Here is a 14,755-nt window from a genome sequence, read left to right as displayed (position 1 = left end):
CAATCATGACAAAAATAGGATTTAGCTGACTTTATTAATATCATGATTGATGTTGCCAGACTTTCTGGGATTTTCAAGCTCAATAGTGTCTTGGGGGCTTACCAGTAAAGTTTTATATATATAATTATTATCAGTATTATTATTCATTTCTCCCAGCGAAAAACATCTTTGTAAAGTCAGGTCAGGTCACTCACTCAAGAAAACACATCCAACACCTCAACACCAGCCAACAAATACATGCAAACTTCACTCACTACTTCCTCTTGAATTCATCAAGTCTTTATTGAGTGCAAAGAATGATTTTTCTGTGGTCCATTTAATATGCAGCCAGCCACTGAACACTAGAGTGAATATTCAAAAGCAGCGTCTTCCTATTGACACATATCTGTCTGTGAGATCTATGTGATATCCTAAGCTGCGGCCTGTCTGGTCCATCGACTGGCGCAGGATGGAAAGCCCAGAGGGAAGATGCACAACTGCATGTTCCTCCCATCCATTATCATTTTAGGGTCTCAACTGTGTCTGAGTCCTCATAGCTTTATTACTATGCATGCATCTTCCTAATTTACGTTTAACCACCCCGCTTCACATTTAACTACCCAAAATGCGGACAATGAAGTGCATTTCCCATCGATACTTTGTTATACACATTCAGCGGCCAATTCATTAGGTACACCTGACCCTCACAATTTATTGAGACACAATAGTTAGTATCGCCATTAAGTGCCTGCCACAGGTAAAGTTATATTACCTTTGTAATGAAATAAACACGATAAAAATGCAGCAGATTCCATATTACCACTGTCTGGCTGAGGCTAAAACTTTTTTTTTTTTTTTTTTTTTTTTGCCACAGGTACCCAGAGAGTGACACAGTGGCGCATAACAGGGGCCTTAACAATTCAGTCGTGTCGTTCCCATCCTGACAGTGTTTTCACCTTTACATTCAGCACTCTCAATGAAAAATGATCCAATCATCCCTCCGCTGCGACATTTGATGTATTCATTTGTGTAACTCAATTAGTGATTTATGTTTTCTCACTGATTTTATGTGGAGTGCATGTTTTTTCAAGGACCCACCGTAATTTGTTTGGATTTTGAATACTGGAAAATACAATTCTTTTGGGTGTCAGAGTGGTGCAGCTCTCGAGTGTTGGTTTCAGAGTTCTGACCGGGGTTCAAATCCTGGCCCGCCCTTGTGGAGTTTGCATGTTCTCCATGTGCCTGCATGGGTTTTCTCTTAGCACTCTGGTTTCCTCCCACATCCCCAAACACATGCATATATTGGAGACTCTCAATTGCCCCTCGGTATGATTATGAGTGCGACTGTTGTCTGTCTCCATTGGCTGGGAACCATTTCAGGGTGTACCCTACCTCCTGCTCGATGACAGCTGGGACTGGCTCCAGTACTCCCACAACCCTTGTGAAGATAAGCGGCTCGGAAAATGGATGGATGGAGGTCCCCAGAGCCCAAACAGTGCCCCAGCTTTAAATAACAATGTTTATTTTTATGGTTGTTTTTTTTTTACATTGCATCATAAATTAATCAAAATACAAGCAACTATGATACAATCGCAGTATCAGTGAAAAACAGCATCAGTATGTCTGAGATGGCAAAAATTCTGCTTTTGTATTGTATCCCATTATATTGCATAGGTGAACCTGGAGTTCTGTCAGTCATTTTATATTTTGTACGTGCATATGCTTCTGATAAATTCACACACATTTCTCAAAATTGCAACAGTTTGCCCACAAAACTAGCTCATTACTTGCTCCTGGTTGATAGAAATGGTAATGAGTCTGAATCAACAGATTATATGAAATTACCGCCGATCTGTCGTCTGATACAGTGTAATGGCAGACAATTACGTTATCAGCCCTCTTGGGAGCTGCAGCTGTGTGCTGCATGATGCTGTCTGAATTTAAAGAGATAGGAATGGAGAATTCATGCCAATGACACAAGAGTTACATTGATGTGCCTTTGTGTGCGGTAGACTGCACACTGTAGTTGATTTTAAATCATGTGCGGTGTAATTTTGGGGGAAATTGTACAGAACGTTGATCGATGCTATTCCGCATTGTGTGAAGTGATGCAATCAAACATCCATCCATCCATTTTCTTAGCTGCTTATCCTCACAAGAATGGCGAGAGTGCTGGAGCCTATCCCAGCTCTCAACAGGCAGGAGGCAGGGTACACCCAGAACTGGTTGCCAGCCAATCGCAGGGCACATCGAGACAAACAGCCGCACCTCGGAGCAATTTAGAGTGTCCAATTAATGTTGCATGTTTTTGGGAGGTGGGAGGAAACCGGAGTGCCTGGAGAAAACCCATGGGGAAAACGTGCAAATCCCACACAGGGAGAGCTAGGATTGAATACGGGCCAAGGCTTTGTAGTTGTGCCACCGTGCCACCTCAAACATTTCTATGAAAAACATATTTTGTCCAGAAATGTTACATTACAGTGAAACCCTTGAAGGCCAAACAATAATAATCTGTTCCAAGTTTCTGATCTAGATTAACTGTTAATATTGTAACAATAGCAATAAAAGTCTCTATTGACCAATAATGAAGTCAACAAATCTTGTTTTTTAATTCATCATGCAATGATGAATATAAGTAAAACAATATTGAAAATGAAAAAAAAAAAAACTAAAAAACTTACTAAATTGTCATTTATATGCTTACTGCTAAAATGGGGCTTTTTTTTTCTTAACATACATGACCTATACTGATTTAACTAACAAGCATTCTCCCATAAAGACTTCTCTCACATCCTCTAATGGCAACCTCCATAGAACTGTGACTTATTGATGTCTGAGGTCGGTGATAAATCCCGGATCATATCATTTCCCTGAGACTTTTGAATATCATAGAAATACATTTGGAAAATACAGCACACTTAAGTATGAAAATACCTTCTGTAGCATATGTGTCATCATCACTAAGATGTATGCACCGGTGTGTCTAACACTTTACAGTCTGAAAGAGGGCATGTTTTATTATTATTATTATTGTTATTATTATTATATTCTATGAGGCCAGCACGTTGGTGTGACTGGTAAAGGAATTACCCTCACAGTTCTTAGGACCAGGGTTAAAACCCTGGTCCCGCCTGGGTTTTGCATACTCTCCCATGCCGGTGTGTGTTTTTTCCCACAATCCCCAAAACATGCATTAAGTGGAGACTCTGAAGAAAATTAGTATTTGAACACCCTGCTACATTGCAAGTTCTCCAACTTAAAAATCATGGGGTCTGAAAATGTCATATTAGGTGCATGTCCACTGTGAGAGACATAATCTAAAAAGAAAAATCGAGAAATCACAATGTATAATTTTTTTTAACAATTTATTTGTGTGATACAGCTGCAAATAAGTATTTGAACACCTGAGAAAACCAATGTTAATATTTGGTACTGTAGCCTTTATTTCCAATTACAGAGGTCAAATGTTTCCTGTAGTTGTTCACCAGGTTTGCGCAAACTGCAGGAGGGATTTTGGCCCACTCCTCCACACAGATTTTCTCTAGCTCAGACAAGTTTCTGGGCTGTTGCTGAGAAACATGGAGTTTCAGCTCCCTCCAATGATTTTCTATTGGGTTTAGGTCTGGAGACTGGCTAGGCCATGCCAGAACCTTGATATGCTTCTTTCGGAGCCACTCCTTGGTTTTAATGGCTGTGTGGTTCGGGTCATTGTCATGTTGAAAGACCCAGCCACGGCCCATCTTCAATGCTCTGACTGAAGGAAAGAGGTTGTTCCCCAAAATCTCACAATACATGGCCGCGGTCATCCTCTCCTTAATACAGTATCCTATGTGCAGAAAAAAAAATCCAAAGCATGATGCTACCACCCCCATGCTTCACAGTAGGGACTGTGTTCTTGCGATGGAACTCATCATTCGTCTTCCTCCAAACACGGCTAGTGGAATTATGACCAAAAAGTTCCATTTTGGTCTCATCTGACCACAAAACTTTCTCCCATGATGTCTCGGTATCATCCAAATGGTCATTGGTAAACTTAAGACGGGCCTTAACATGTGCTGGTTCAAGCAACGGAACCTTCTGTGCCATGCATGATTTCAAACCATGACGTCTTGGTGTATTACCAACAGTCACCTTGGCAACGATGGTCCCAGCTCTTTTCAGGTCACTGACCAAGTCCTGTCGTGTAGTCTTGGGCTGATTCCTCAACTTTCTAAGGATCATTGAGACCCCACGAGGTAATATCTTGCATGGGGCTCCACTCCAATTGAGATTGACCGTCATGTTTAGCTTCTTCCATTTTCTAATGATTGCTATGTCAATGTCATACACCAGTGGCACAGGGGTGGACCCAAATGCAGGACTTCCAGGCAAAGGCATAATGTTAAGAGTGGTTTTATTCCAAAAACAGGTCAATACCAAAAGGCAGTCCAAAACAAGTCAGAGGCACCAAAACACTAGGCTAGACAAGATTCAAAAAACGCGAAACAAGGTCCAATGACTATGAGGCAAACGAAAAAGCATAAGAAGACGTGATCAAGTACACAAGGGCACAAGTAAAAGGGCACAGACTAACTGTGACAAAGGATTCCTCCACACTAACTTATGCACCGTAGCGGAGTATCCCAGAATGCGGTGAAGTATGCCGATGAGACACTTACCACTGAAGTACTTAGTTCATTAGTGTCCCAAATGTGACACAGCTATAACAGCTGTCCAAGGTGGCACCGCCCAGAGCAGCGGCCTGGCCATGCCCCTCACAGGAAACGCTGCCCACGGCAGTGGCCAGACCATGGCCATGACAACCGATTCATATGTGTATCCCGGTTTAAGTTGTGATCTCATTTGACTGCAAGTATGGAGTAATTTTAACCACATAGATTGCTTTCCAGCCCACCAACCTGACAAATTCCGCAAAGTAGACCATATATTTCTTTAATTATTTACATATTTTTCTTAAGCTTCAATAATATAGTCATGTGAGGTTCAGGTATTATTTTGGTCCACTTGTGGTGATCATCCTCATATTTTACAGTGACAGTAACTGAATGTGTGTAACTTGGAACGGTGGGGTCTGGTATTCTGAGGGATGCTGTCATCAGCGAATGAGAGTGTTAAGTTTCTTGGATGTTAACAGGTTAAACTGTTAGCCTTTCTATGTTGACTGACTTGGTGGCAGTTGTGGCAAAGGTAGTGTTCTGTGTCAATATGTGCTTTGATCAATAAAGTTTTCAAAAGTGCGCTAGCTTGTCTTCTAGTTGTAAATGATCACAAACTTCAGACTTTATCTTTTACGTACCTTTTCCTCCTGGTTCGCGTTTATTGCTTTGCAGTAAAAGTACATGTGGAAAAAATAATAACCACCATATTCCAAAATATAGTGAGGAAGAAGAATTATGAATAGAATTTTAAAACAGCCAAAATGCTGTCGTGCCACAAAAAGGAAAGAACAACCTAGCGAGGCACGGCTGTACAGTATTGTTCAAATGTTCAAACTCTTGACAGTGTAATACAGTAAAGAGAAGACGACTGATGCACTTTGACATTTAATGTTGCTGATTGCAACCCCAGCATGTAAAGCAGTCAGGCTCACCGCCCTCCTTTATAACCTACACCTTGCTGCTACATTAATGTCACTAATGTGCCGAGTTCTCTCTGACACTTTAGTGTGACGCTCAGTGTGCAGAACAAATTCAAATCCAGTACAAAAAGCTCTTGACACGGCCTGTACTTTGCATAGGGCACACCTTATGGACCTCCTTTATCCTTCCTTTTCTTGCTGTGTGCTCATCAATGGTGATGTCCCATTGCTCAAAGAGCTACACAATGCCTGCATGCAGCATTGCCTGAGGTTTGTTGCGCGCGTGTTTTCCTGAGCTGACAACACAGCATCAAATCCTTACAAGGTGAAGCACAACTTAAAATGTCTTTTCACCTCCTTGCTTATCTCTGTCACACTGCTGTTGGCAGCAAGAAAGAGAAAGAAAGACTGCGAGACAGGGAGCATTACGACTTTGTTTTTATAAGCAAAGAGCGGGTAAAGTAGAGCATGTGATAGGATCTGGAGATTAGGATGGAGCAGAACAATAAATTATGCAAAGTGTTTGAAAACACATACAGCCATAATTAAGTGGCATTTGATATTAAATAAGGTGACAGCAAGGTTTTATTTATCTCCTTAACCCTCTAACAACTGCCATGAGCATGGAGGAAAATTAACTGTTTGAAATATTATCAGAATGAGGGCCTGATCTGATACACAATAGCACAGCCGCACACACGCAATCAAACACACACAAATAAGGTGAGATCAATGTCTGAACGGACTAATCAGTACATTGCAGGCCCGGACAAACCACAGGAGCCCACCGCTAATAATGTCATTATGAAAGGAGGCTAAATACAGCCTCATACACAAAACAAGCTTCACTCAATTATTGACCCTCATTTCACCACAATATTTGACCACTTAGGGCTATTTTCACCAAAAATACTTGGGAGAACCGCCTTGTTTGCAGTTGTGCAACTGCTTTATATGACTCAAACAAGACCTCCATCCCTCCATTTTTTTTCCTCATTAGGGTTCCTGCGAGCTGTTGTCAATTCACTCTGGGCAAGGTACACCCTGGACTCGTCACCAGACAATCGGAAGATGCTGTTGTACAAAAATCCCATTTGTAACTATGGACAAGAATTTGAAATCTGAGTACACAGGTAAAATGGAATTATGCAGCACTAATGCACACTCCACACATGAAAGAAGGCCTGAGCTGCAATTTTAGCTCTTAGGGAGACATGCTAAACTTTAGTCCGCAGTGCCGCCCTCAATCAAGACTTTTGTTTTGTAAATACACAAAATAGTGACCACAAATCATATTTTTAAAGTTGTGCTGCAGTGGTGAAAAAAAATGGCTAGCAATATGTTGAAGCGTGTGCAATCAGCCACTCTGTAGTACTTGCCTGTCAAAAGTCAATTTTTCAAAACCATTTTGTTTCTCAGCGTGATCTTCTTGACTTCTGCCATGGTAAGTTCAACCAACCCAACTACATAGAGAAAGTTGAGTTGAACATCATGCAATATGTAATGTATTCACAGTGGCTATGGAAATATGTGGCGAGCTTTGAGCAGAAGCTTTGCCCGATCAATGTACGAGAGCGAGGCCTTTGTCTGAGAGCAAGTTGCAGTTTCTCAACCCTCAATGCTCCTTGGTAGATTTGACAGTTTATATATGCACAAATAACAAAGGCAAGGTGTTGAATAAGTAATATGCTATTTCCTGCTAGCATACTGGGGTGAAAATACAATGAACATTTTTTCTCCCCTCTGTACATGGTTCAGTGGGGAGATGGTATGAGTGCTTGTTCTCACTGTTTGTGCTTATATAGTGCGCGCAGAGGGCAAAATCTCAAAGTTACTGACTGTTTATCTGTATCATCTTTGTTCATTAATTCATGGCTGATATTTTATGCATTTGGTGACAAAGTTTAAAGGAGTAGACCCAAATGCAGACACGCACGACATGGGGAGAGATAAGATGTTAAAGGAAGCTCTAATTAACTGTCTCCAAAATAGTTTGGGGATCTGCAGATCTTGTGCAAGCAGAAGATTGTTGGACTGGAGAACTGAAAGCACATGTTGAGTGCAGAGAAAGACAACACACAAAAGTTTCATTTGGTGCAGAAAGTTTGAACTGTTTGTCTGTCTTCCCTCACTCCATAAATTCTACTGGGGGCATGTAGTCCCGGTGCTTTCTTGGATTTTCTCAAGGGTACTTCAGCTTAGGCTGTGTGTCCATGTGAACTGCAGCTAAAAATAATCAGCACTAAATAAATACCTCTGACAGTCCAGACATTAAATGAATTCATCCATTTTTTTCTTCCACTTATTATGTTCAAAATACGTAATCACAAGAGTCTAACCCTGGAGCTGGTTTCCACAAAAGTCTTAACATGCATGTTTTGTAATGTGGTAGGTAGCCAGAGTGCCCATAGAAAATGTACACGGGCAAGTGGAGAAGATGGAAAACTGCAGCACTGAGATTCAAACCATGAACCTCTTGACTGTGAGGCAGATGTGTACTGAATTACCCACTGCCCACCTTTCACTACTGTGCCTATCCATTGATGTAAAAGCACAATACTTGCTGTAGCTCTTCTTGGATCTCATTCGATTGCAGAAGTGGTCTGAAAGAAAGAAAGGTCTGGTTTATATATTTGTAGTTCCTTTTGGAATCAGGCGAAAGGTGCCAAGGTGGTTGGCTTCATTCGGGAGAAGCCTTGTTCAGATGATTTTCACGATCGAGACCGAGTACACGGACACAATGTAGTCTCTCTGTCACACTCCTCTTGGGTGCCGTTTCTTTGAATGGTGCCAGGCTGCTCAAGTGAACTCGTACAAGAGTCACACAGTCAAGAGACTGGAGGTGATGTGGGGCTTGGGGGACGCGGGGGTCTAGATTTGAAGAGCGGAGAGCTGTCATCCGTGCTCCACATGGGCAACACAAACTCTCCATGTGGAGCAGTCAAATGTGTGTGTGACACTGACCAGACAACGTGCGTGTGTGTACTGTATTACATCTAGAAACAGCAGTGCCTCGAAATTGGGCCCCATCTTGTCAGAAAGAACAGGCACCCTCCCCCATTTTGGTCTCCCAGTGCTATATTTGATCGAGCTTTCGCCACCCCATTTGAGTCGCATATCAAAGTGTGTCCCGTCAACGAGCTCTTACAGTCACACAGGGATGGACAACCAACCTAATGATGTCTGAAATACTGGCACAACTGCTATGATGTGCTGTGATAATTGCTACCATCCCGTCCACAGCACAAACACATGTGGAATGGGTCGGCAAACACATTAATATGGAAATGTCTACATTAATTTGCGGCATGGTCTAAATTATTCAGTAATTAGGGGCCTTGCAAATTTACACAAACTTCCCTGTGGATGACTGGAGAGAATTGACAAGGAGCTACAAGCATGCAGACTGAGCTCTTTGGATTGTGTGCTCATAATACACATGACACTAAATAATAGACTGGAATTTTGCATGAGAAATTTTGACATGCCACACACGCGCAGCAATTCAAATACACACTAATTTCCCAAGAATTAGGAATTTGTTACATGATTTATCATTATGAGCGGCCTCCGTTGAAGCCCTTAACAATCCTCCACATCGCCACCGGATACACAGATTGACCTAATCAGGTTGGAGGTATGTTGTAAAATGAACAAAACATCATAAATAAATGAATAACAAGTTTTTGTTTTTTTTTTAATAAAAAACAAAAAACAAGCCTGTAAATGAAACGGTCACAAAAGAACTATTTTGCAAATAGAATAATGTGCTATTGGATCAGTCCACTTTGGATATGTTGTTTTAGCAAGACATGTGACATGAGCAATTATTTTTCAGTCTTGTTATTAAAGTGCAATTACAAACACACGGGCATGCACACTCAACATGGAGAATCACTTTTGCCACTTCTGTGACATTTATGAAAATGATCAACGATCATATTCAAAAGTAGAAATGTTATAGTAATGGGTTTAAAATTGTAAGACTTTTGGAGAAATGAACAGTGATATATGCAGTAGAAGTTGAAAAAACCTGCTGCTCTAAAATACAAATGGAATTGGGTTTCCTAATTAATGTCATTGATAAGCGATCTGTCCTCCTATTTATTAAAATGACTGGTATGGGGGGGGTGTAATTGAAATAAAAAAGCTAATACTTTTTTGTGATTATCTGTTCATATTTCATTTATTGTGCTATCCATTTTTAATGTTGGTGTGCTGGAAAAAAAGACCTCCCTGTCAAGGTCTTATTCGTCTAAATTTTCGCAAAGCAGAAATTTTCAATACATGTACATCACATCTACTTTAAGTTTGATATATTAAATGATCTTTGACAAGTAAATATGTCATTAAAAGATTAGAACCACGAGAATCGAAAAGTATAAATCTTTCATTCTTTAGATATTCAGGAAAAGATTGTCAATCCTCCAGTTTATTTATTTTCTTTAACCCTACCCGCGCCACAGAAATAGATTTTCTGGTGAAGTCGCAGACTCTCGTCCATGCTGATTGGTTCTCTGTCTTGTCGCTTTTGAGTGGCCATCAGTTTGCATTGGGAAGGATCCCAGGTGGGCTCTAATACTGAGTGGCATCAGTGCATGGATATACTGTAGGCCTGACAGTGACTTGATCTGACAATACAATGGATCAGTGCAGTGGTTACTAAGTCAGAAGGTAGAGCATAATCTCTTCTGTCAAGTCTCTGTCTTGTCAATATTCAAATCCAGCCAGCTGTCCAATGGCTGTCACTTACAATCTGCCTCCGCCTCATAGCCTGGCACAGGCAGATATCTAAATTGAATTAGATGTTTGCTTTCCAATAGAAATCGAGTCAAAGAGGTGTTCCTTTGCCCTGTATTGTGAACTTGTCGTTTACCCCCAAGTGAACTGCCGTCCAATGTACAAAATCCATTTTCCAGACAAAAGCTAATCTCTCTCTTTTGTTGTTATTTGGGTTTACATCTGTCCACTGGTTTTGGAACTGATGTCTGTCTTGCTCTTATCAGAAAATAAGATTTTAAAAATAGCTTTTACTGTAAGGTAGCACAGATATATTCATCACATGCAGTCTGAATGTTACCCACTGGCACGGATGATACATATGACTAAATGCCACGAGAGCAAATAAAATCATTGTCGAAGTAATTTCGTTTTTTATTTCACACACAACAGAAGAGTGTCGTTAACAGCCCTGCCAAATTCCATTGATTAGAAATATCACCTGTAAAACTGTCCAATACTTGGGAATTTAAATAACACATCGCTACTGCTACCACATATTTCTCAATCTATGCACACTTTCAGAAATTATCTAAAAATATGAATAATGTTTTTAAGAAAAACATCTCTGAATTCACTTCACTGGATCTTGAAATAAAAAGTATAAGGACTCAATTAACCAAATACTGTATATATGCGCATATTTTTTTAACAACTACATCAGTATCTAACTCTAGGAGGCCCCTTATCTCTATACTAGGCAAAGGGAAACTCACTACACCAACCCCGTCGCATACGCTTGGTATAATATTCATACGTCTAACTGTAAGCAAGTAAGAGATCGTTGAGGTCCAAACGTCTAGGACCTCATGGTTTGCTGTTGCCTCGCTTCTGTCAACTCAAGTTCGTCCCCTGCAATGATTTATTCCCATGCACTCTACAGTTGGACACCTGGGTGCAAAAGTGCACAGCAGGATGTGACTACACTTGAATGTTGCCTGTAGAAGTGTTACACCAAAGGCCAAGTGCAAGAGCGTGAAATGAGATAGTATGGATTTAACACGGTCATGCTCGGTCTGAAGAAGATACACATGCGCGTGCACACTGTAGAAGCATTGTGTGCACGTCGACTCTCTGAACTTTCAACTAAAATTAGCTCCCCATATTTGGCAAGGTCCGGTTGGATTCTCGTTGAAATTCATTAATGGTGGGTTAACTTTTGCCTGACTAGATTGGATCTACTGGATGTCAAATTCTTGATATGCACTGTATGTGTCTCATGGACTCTTCCTATGTTTCTAGCACCAGTATTTGACTTGGAAACCATTTTTTATTCAGGTTTTTATTTCACAGGTATTTGTTTGTCCAAGGTGTGTCAGAAAAGTCTTCGGTGTCAGCAATTCATGCACACCTGGAATGATTCTTCGGTATATTCTGCTGCACCGTCCTTCTAGACATCTTTATGACATCCATGTCTTCAAAACATGTCCCCTTGAGAAAGATGTCATGGAACCAAGTCGAGGATCTGGAGGTTGTGGCAGCACGGTCATGTTCTACTCAGCCGCAAAATGTCAGATGCTCATTGTCGTGCCGAAGCAGCCACAAGTTGTCCTCCCACATTTGTTGGCTCTTTTCACATTCCGGATCAGCATCAGTATCTCATTTTAGTGCTGGTTGATCGTCTGGCCCACATGGAAGTGGAAAAGTCGCAGTTTGGGATTTAAATATATCTTGAGACACCAGTCCTGGAACTTTACTGTGATACCTGTTCCACAAAGGTTTAATACCGTCACATCAAATGAGTCTCTAAAAACATTGTTTCGCTTAGTTATATTATTGTCCTTCCTCTGTCAGAATAGTGTTTCATTGGCTTGTCTTTCATGCAGGAAGTGTGGAGTCAGTTTACACTCATTGATGTGGTGAATGTACACTAAATGGTTGTGTTTCTATGTAAGTGTCCTGTGTTTGACTGGCGACCAGTCCCGAGTGGAATCTGCCTTTTTCCCAACATAAGTTAGGATAGGCTTTGGCTCATGGCAACCCTGAACAGCATGGAACGTATCAAAAGAGAATTACTGTGTGGATTAATTGTGATCTGCTCACGCTCCAACCCGCATGCACATTTTCCCACATGGACCTGAAAGGACCGTTTTTGATGGTGACCTGTTGGTGGTCGACTATCCACAAAGCTCGCCATATGTAGTACCTTAACCATTTTGATTCCCACTTAATCTTAGAAAATTGCAGTAATTCTGTTGCAGAAGAAGGGGCGAAAGAGGCCAGTGCACTAAAACAGAATACCACTAATTAGCATAATTGTCTAGCTTTGGTTTGTGCTTTTTAGGGTCTCATTCTAGTTTTTAAATAGAAATCTTTGTCAAATTAATCTGTGACACTCATCCCAAACTGTAACCTTAAATGAGATGTTTAACATTGTGACCACGAGCCAAAATGTCCGTTTGCTGAAAGTAAGATCTAAAAGGGGATCTCACAAAGGACATTTCATCATATTCTCCTACTCTCTCTCTCTCTCCTCTCTCTCTCTCTCTCTCTCTCTCTCTCTCTCTCTTTCTTTCTCTCTCTCTCTTTCACTCTGTCTCTCTCATCCTACCACTGTGACACATGTCGCCCTGGCATGCATGGAAAAGCCCATGACCTTTGGAAAGTTTAGCACTTTAAATATTTAGGCTTGGGTTATGATGGATCCTCCAGGCCCCATGGCAATGTGCGAAGCCTCTGATTAGGGCTGCTGTCAGAGTCATTTAGCCCTGTGTCTGGCTGTCGGTAGCGCTCTGTGTTTGACAGGCTAGCCTTTTAAACAAACAGCCGTCCCAGTGGCAGTCGGGCAGGGCATCCAGCTCAGCGCAAACATATTCAACACGCACTCATAGAGATGAAGAAGCTCCTCAGCCCTTACAACAGCTGCAATGGGAACCACTGGTTGCTGCCTCTCATGATCGTTTCACTTTGTCTTCATGCTCACTCACATTTTACCAACATACTTTTAGTCTTTTTTTGGGAACGGTGTCACATCTGCTAATTTATTTTTAACCCATTCATGGGCAGGGTGGCAATTTTTTGCCTTATTGAGATAAAACTCTCCTAACAGGCCACAATCAAGGGAATAAAACTTCTTTTTCGTTTATGGTTAAGTTATATGATAACTTTACTAATTTATAATCTCGTCCCAAAAATAGGACCTTCCTCATTAAAGGATATATTTTCAAGGGAAAAAATGGAGGATATAATGCGTGAAAATCATGATGTCCCAAAAATGGTGACGCTGCCCACGAATGGGTTAAGCATTTGGCTAGTGGAGTGGCTGGAGTCGTAAGTCTGCCTTCTTTTTATGTATGATAAGATATGTGTTATTGTGGTTGTTTTTTAACGTGTGCAACTTCCTGTTTTCAGTTGTATGTTTTTTATGATGCACGGCTCAGGTAGCTCAATTGTACTTTCTGAAACTGTGGCCCCTGAGTAAATGTGTACTATGTGTACTGTATGCCAGGTCAGAACCTAAAATGTCAAATTGAGTTTCATCTGGAATTGATTCAGATTGCACAGTTCATATTTACAAAGATGGGAAAATGTGTGTAAAACCAAGGTTGAACGCTTCGGCCATAATTTCAAAAGGTATGTTTGGCTCAAACACAACACTAACTAACCCCATCACCAAAAGAATACCATACCTACAGTAAAATATGGTGGTGGCAGCATCATGCTTAAGGGCTATTTTTCTTCATCTGGAACTGATGCATTGCCATCCGTCCATCCAGCCATTATCTTAGCCACTTATCGTCACAAGGATTCTGGGAGTGGTGGAGCCTATCCCAACTATCTTCGGAAAAGGAGGTGGGGTACACCCTGAATTGGATTCCTGCTAATCACAGAGCACACAGAAACAACCAACCATTCGCACTCACATTCACACCTGGGGGTAATTTAGAGTCTCTAATTAATGCATGTTTTTGGGATGTGGGAGGAAACCGGAGTGCTCGGCGAAAACCCACACAGGCATGGGGAGAACACGCAAACTCCAAGCAGCCAGGGCCGGGATTTGAACCCGTCTCTAACTAGTCGGCCACTTTAAGCCAAGGTGCTAAATTAGTTTAAGATCAAAACCTTCAGAGTTCTGATGGAAAGCAAGCAAACAAAACGAAACAGAAAAGTCACGAAAAGCCTTCTTCAAAAGCTGAAATGCATCTGGTCTTAATCAATGAGAACAATTAGAGGCACTTAAAGTAGAGGCTGGTCTGTGTTAACTCCTGTTAAACATGAGTTTGACTGAACTATGCTCCATCCCAGTTATAAAAGGGTACGCACACTTGCACAACCACATTATTCAAGTAATTTGTTTTTACTTCCCCTCTCTAAAAGATTTATTTTTTTTGAAAATTATTTAAATGTACAAGTTATGGTCACATTAATGATGGGAAAAGTTTTGAAAGGATTTTTCTTGGTCCCATTTATGTAATGGAA

The 14,755-nt window shown here is 41.0% G+C and overlaps 1 protein-coding gene across 6 annotated transcripts in view; it reads left to right on the top strand.

The window, feature by feature from the left end:
- Positions 1-14,755, top strand: part of kiaa0825 (KIAA0825 ortholog) — a 153,116-nt gene that overhangs the window by 133,282 nt on the left and 5,079 nt on the right. Inside the window, exon 24 of one of the 6 annotated variants that reach the window (XM_061817941.1) lies at positions 6,558-6,690. The exons of 4 other annotated variants lie outside the window; for them this stretch is intronic. In XM_061817941.1, the coding sequence (XP_061673925.1) occupies positions 6,558-6,657 (100 nt within the window). In that variant the 3' untranslated portion in view covers positions 6,658-6,690. Of the gene's footprint in view, positions 1-853; positions 1,279-6,557; positions 6,691-14,755 lie in introns of those variants that run through there. One more of the 6 variants, XM_061817942.1, reaches the window with a different exon arrangement.

Source organism: Syngnathoides biaculeatus, chromosome 4, assembly GCF_019802595.1.
Source record: "Syngnathoides biaculeatus isolate LvHL_M chromosome 4, ASM1980259v1, whole genome shotgun sequence".
Lineage (NCBI taxonomy): Eukaryota > Metazoa > Chordata > Actinopteri > Syngnathiformes > Syngnathidae > Syngnathoides > Syngnathoides biaculeatus.
The sequence above is the reverse complement of the archived record's forward strand: the minus strand, read 5'-3'. Positions and strand labels throughout refer to the sequence as shown.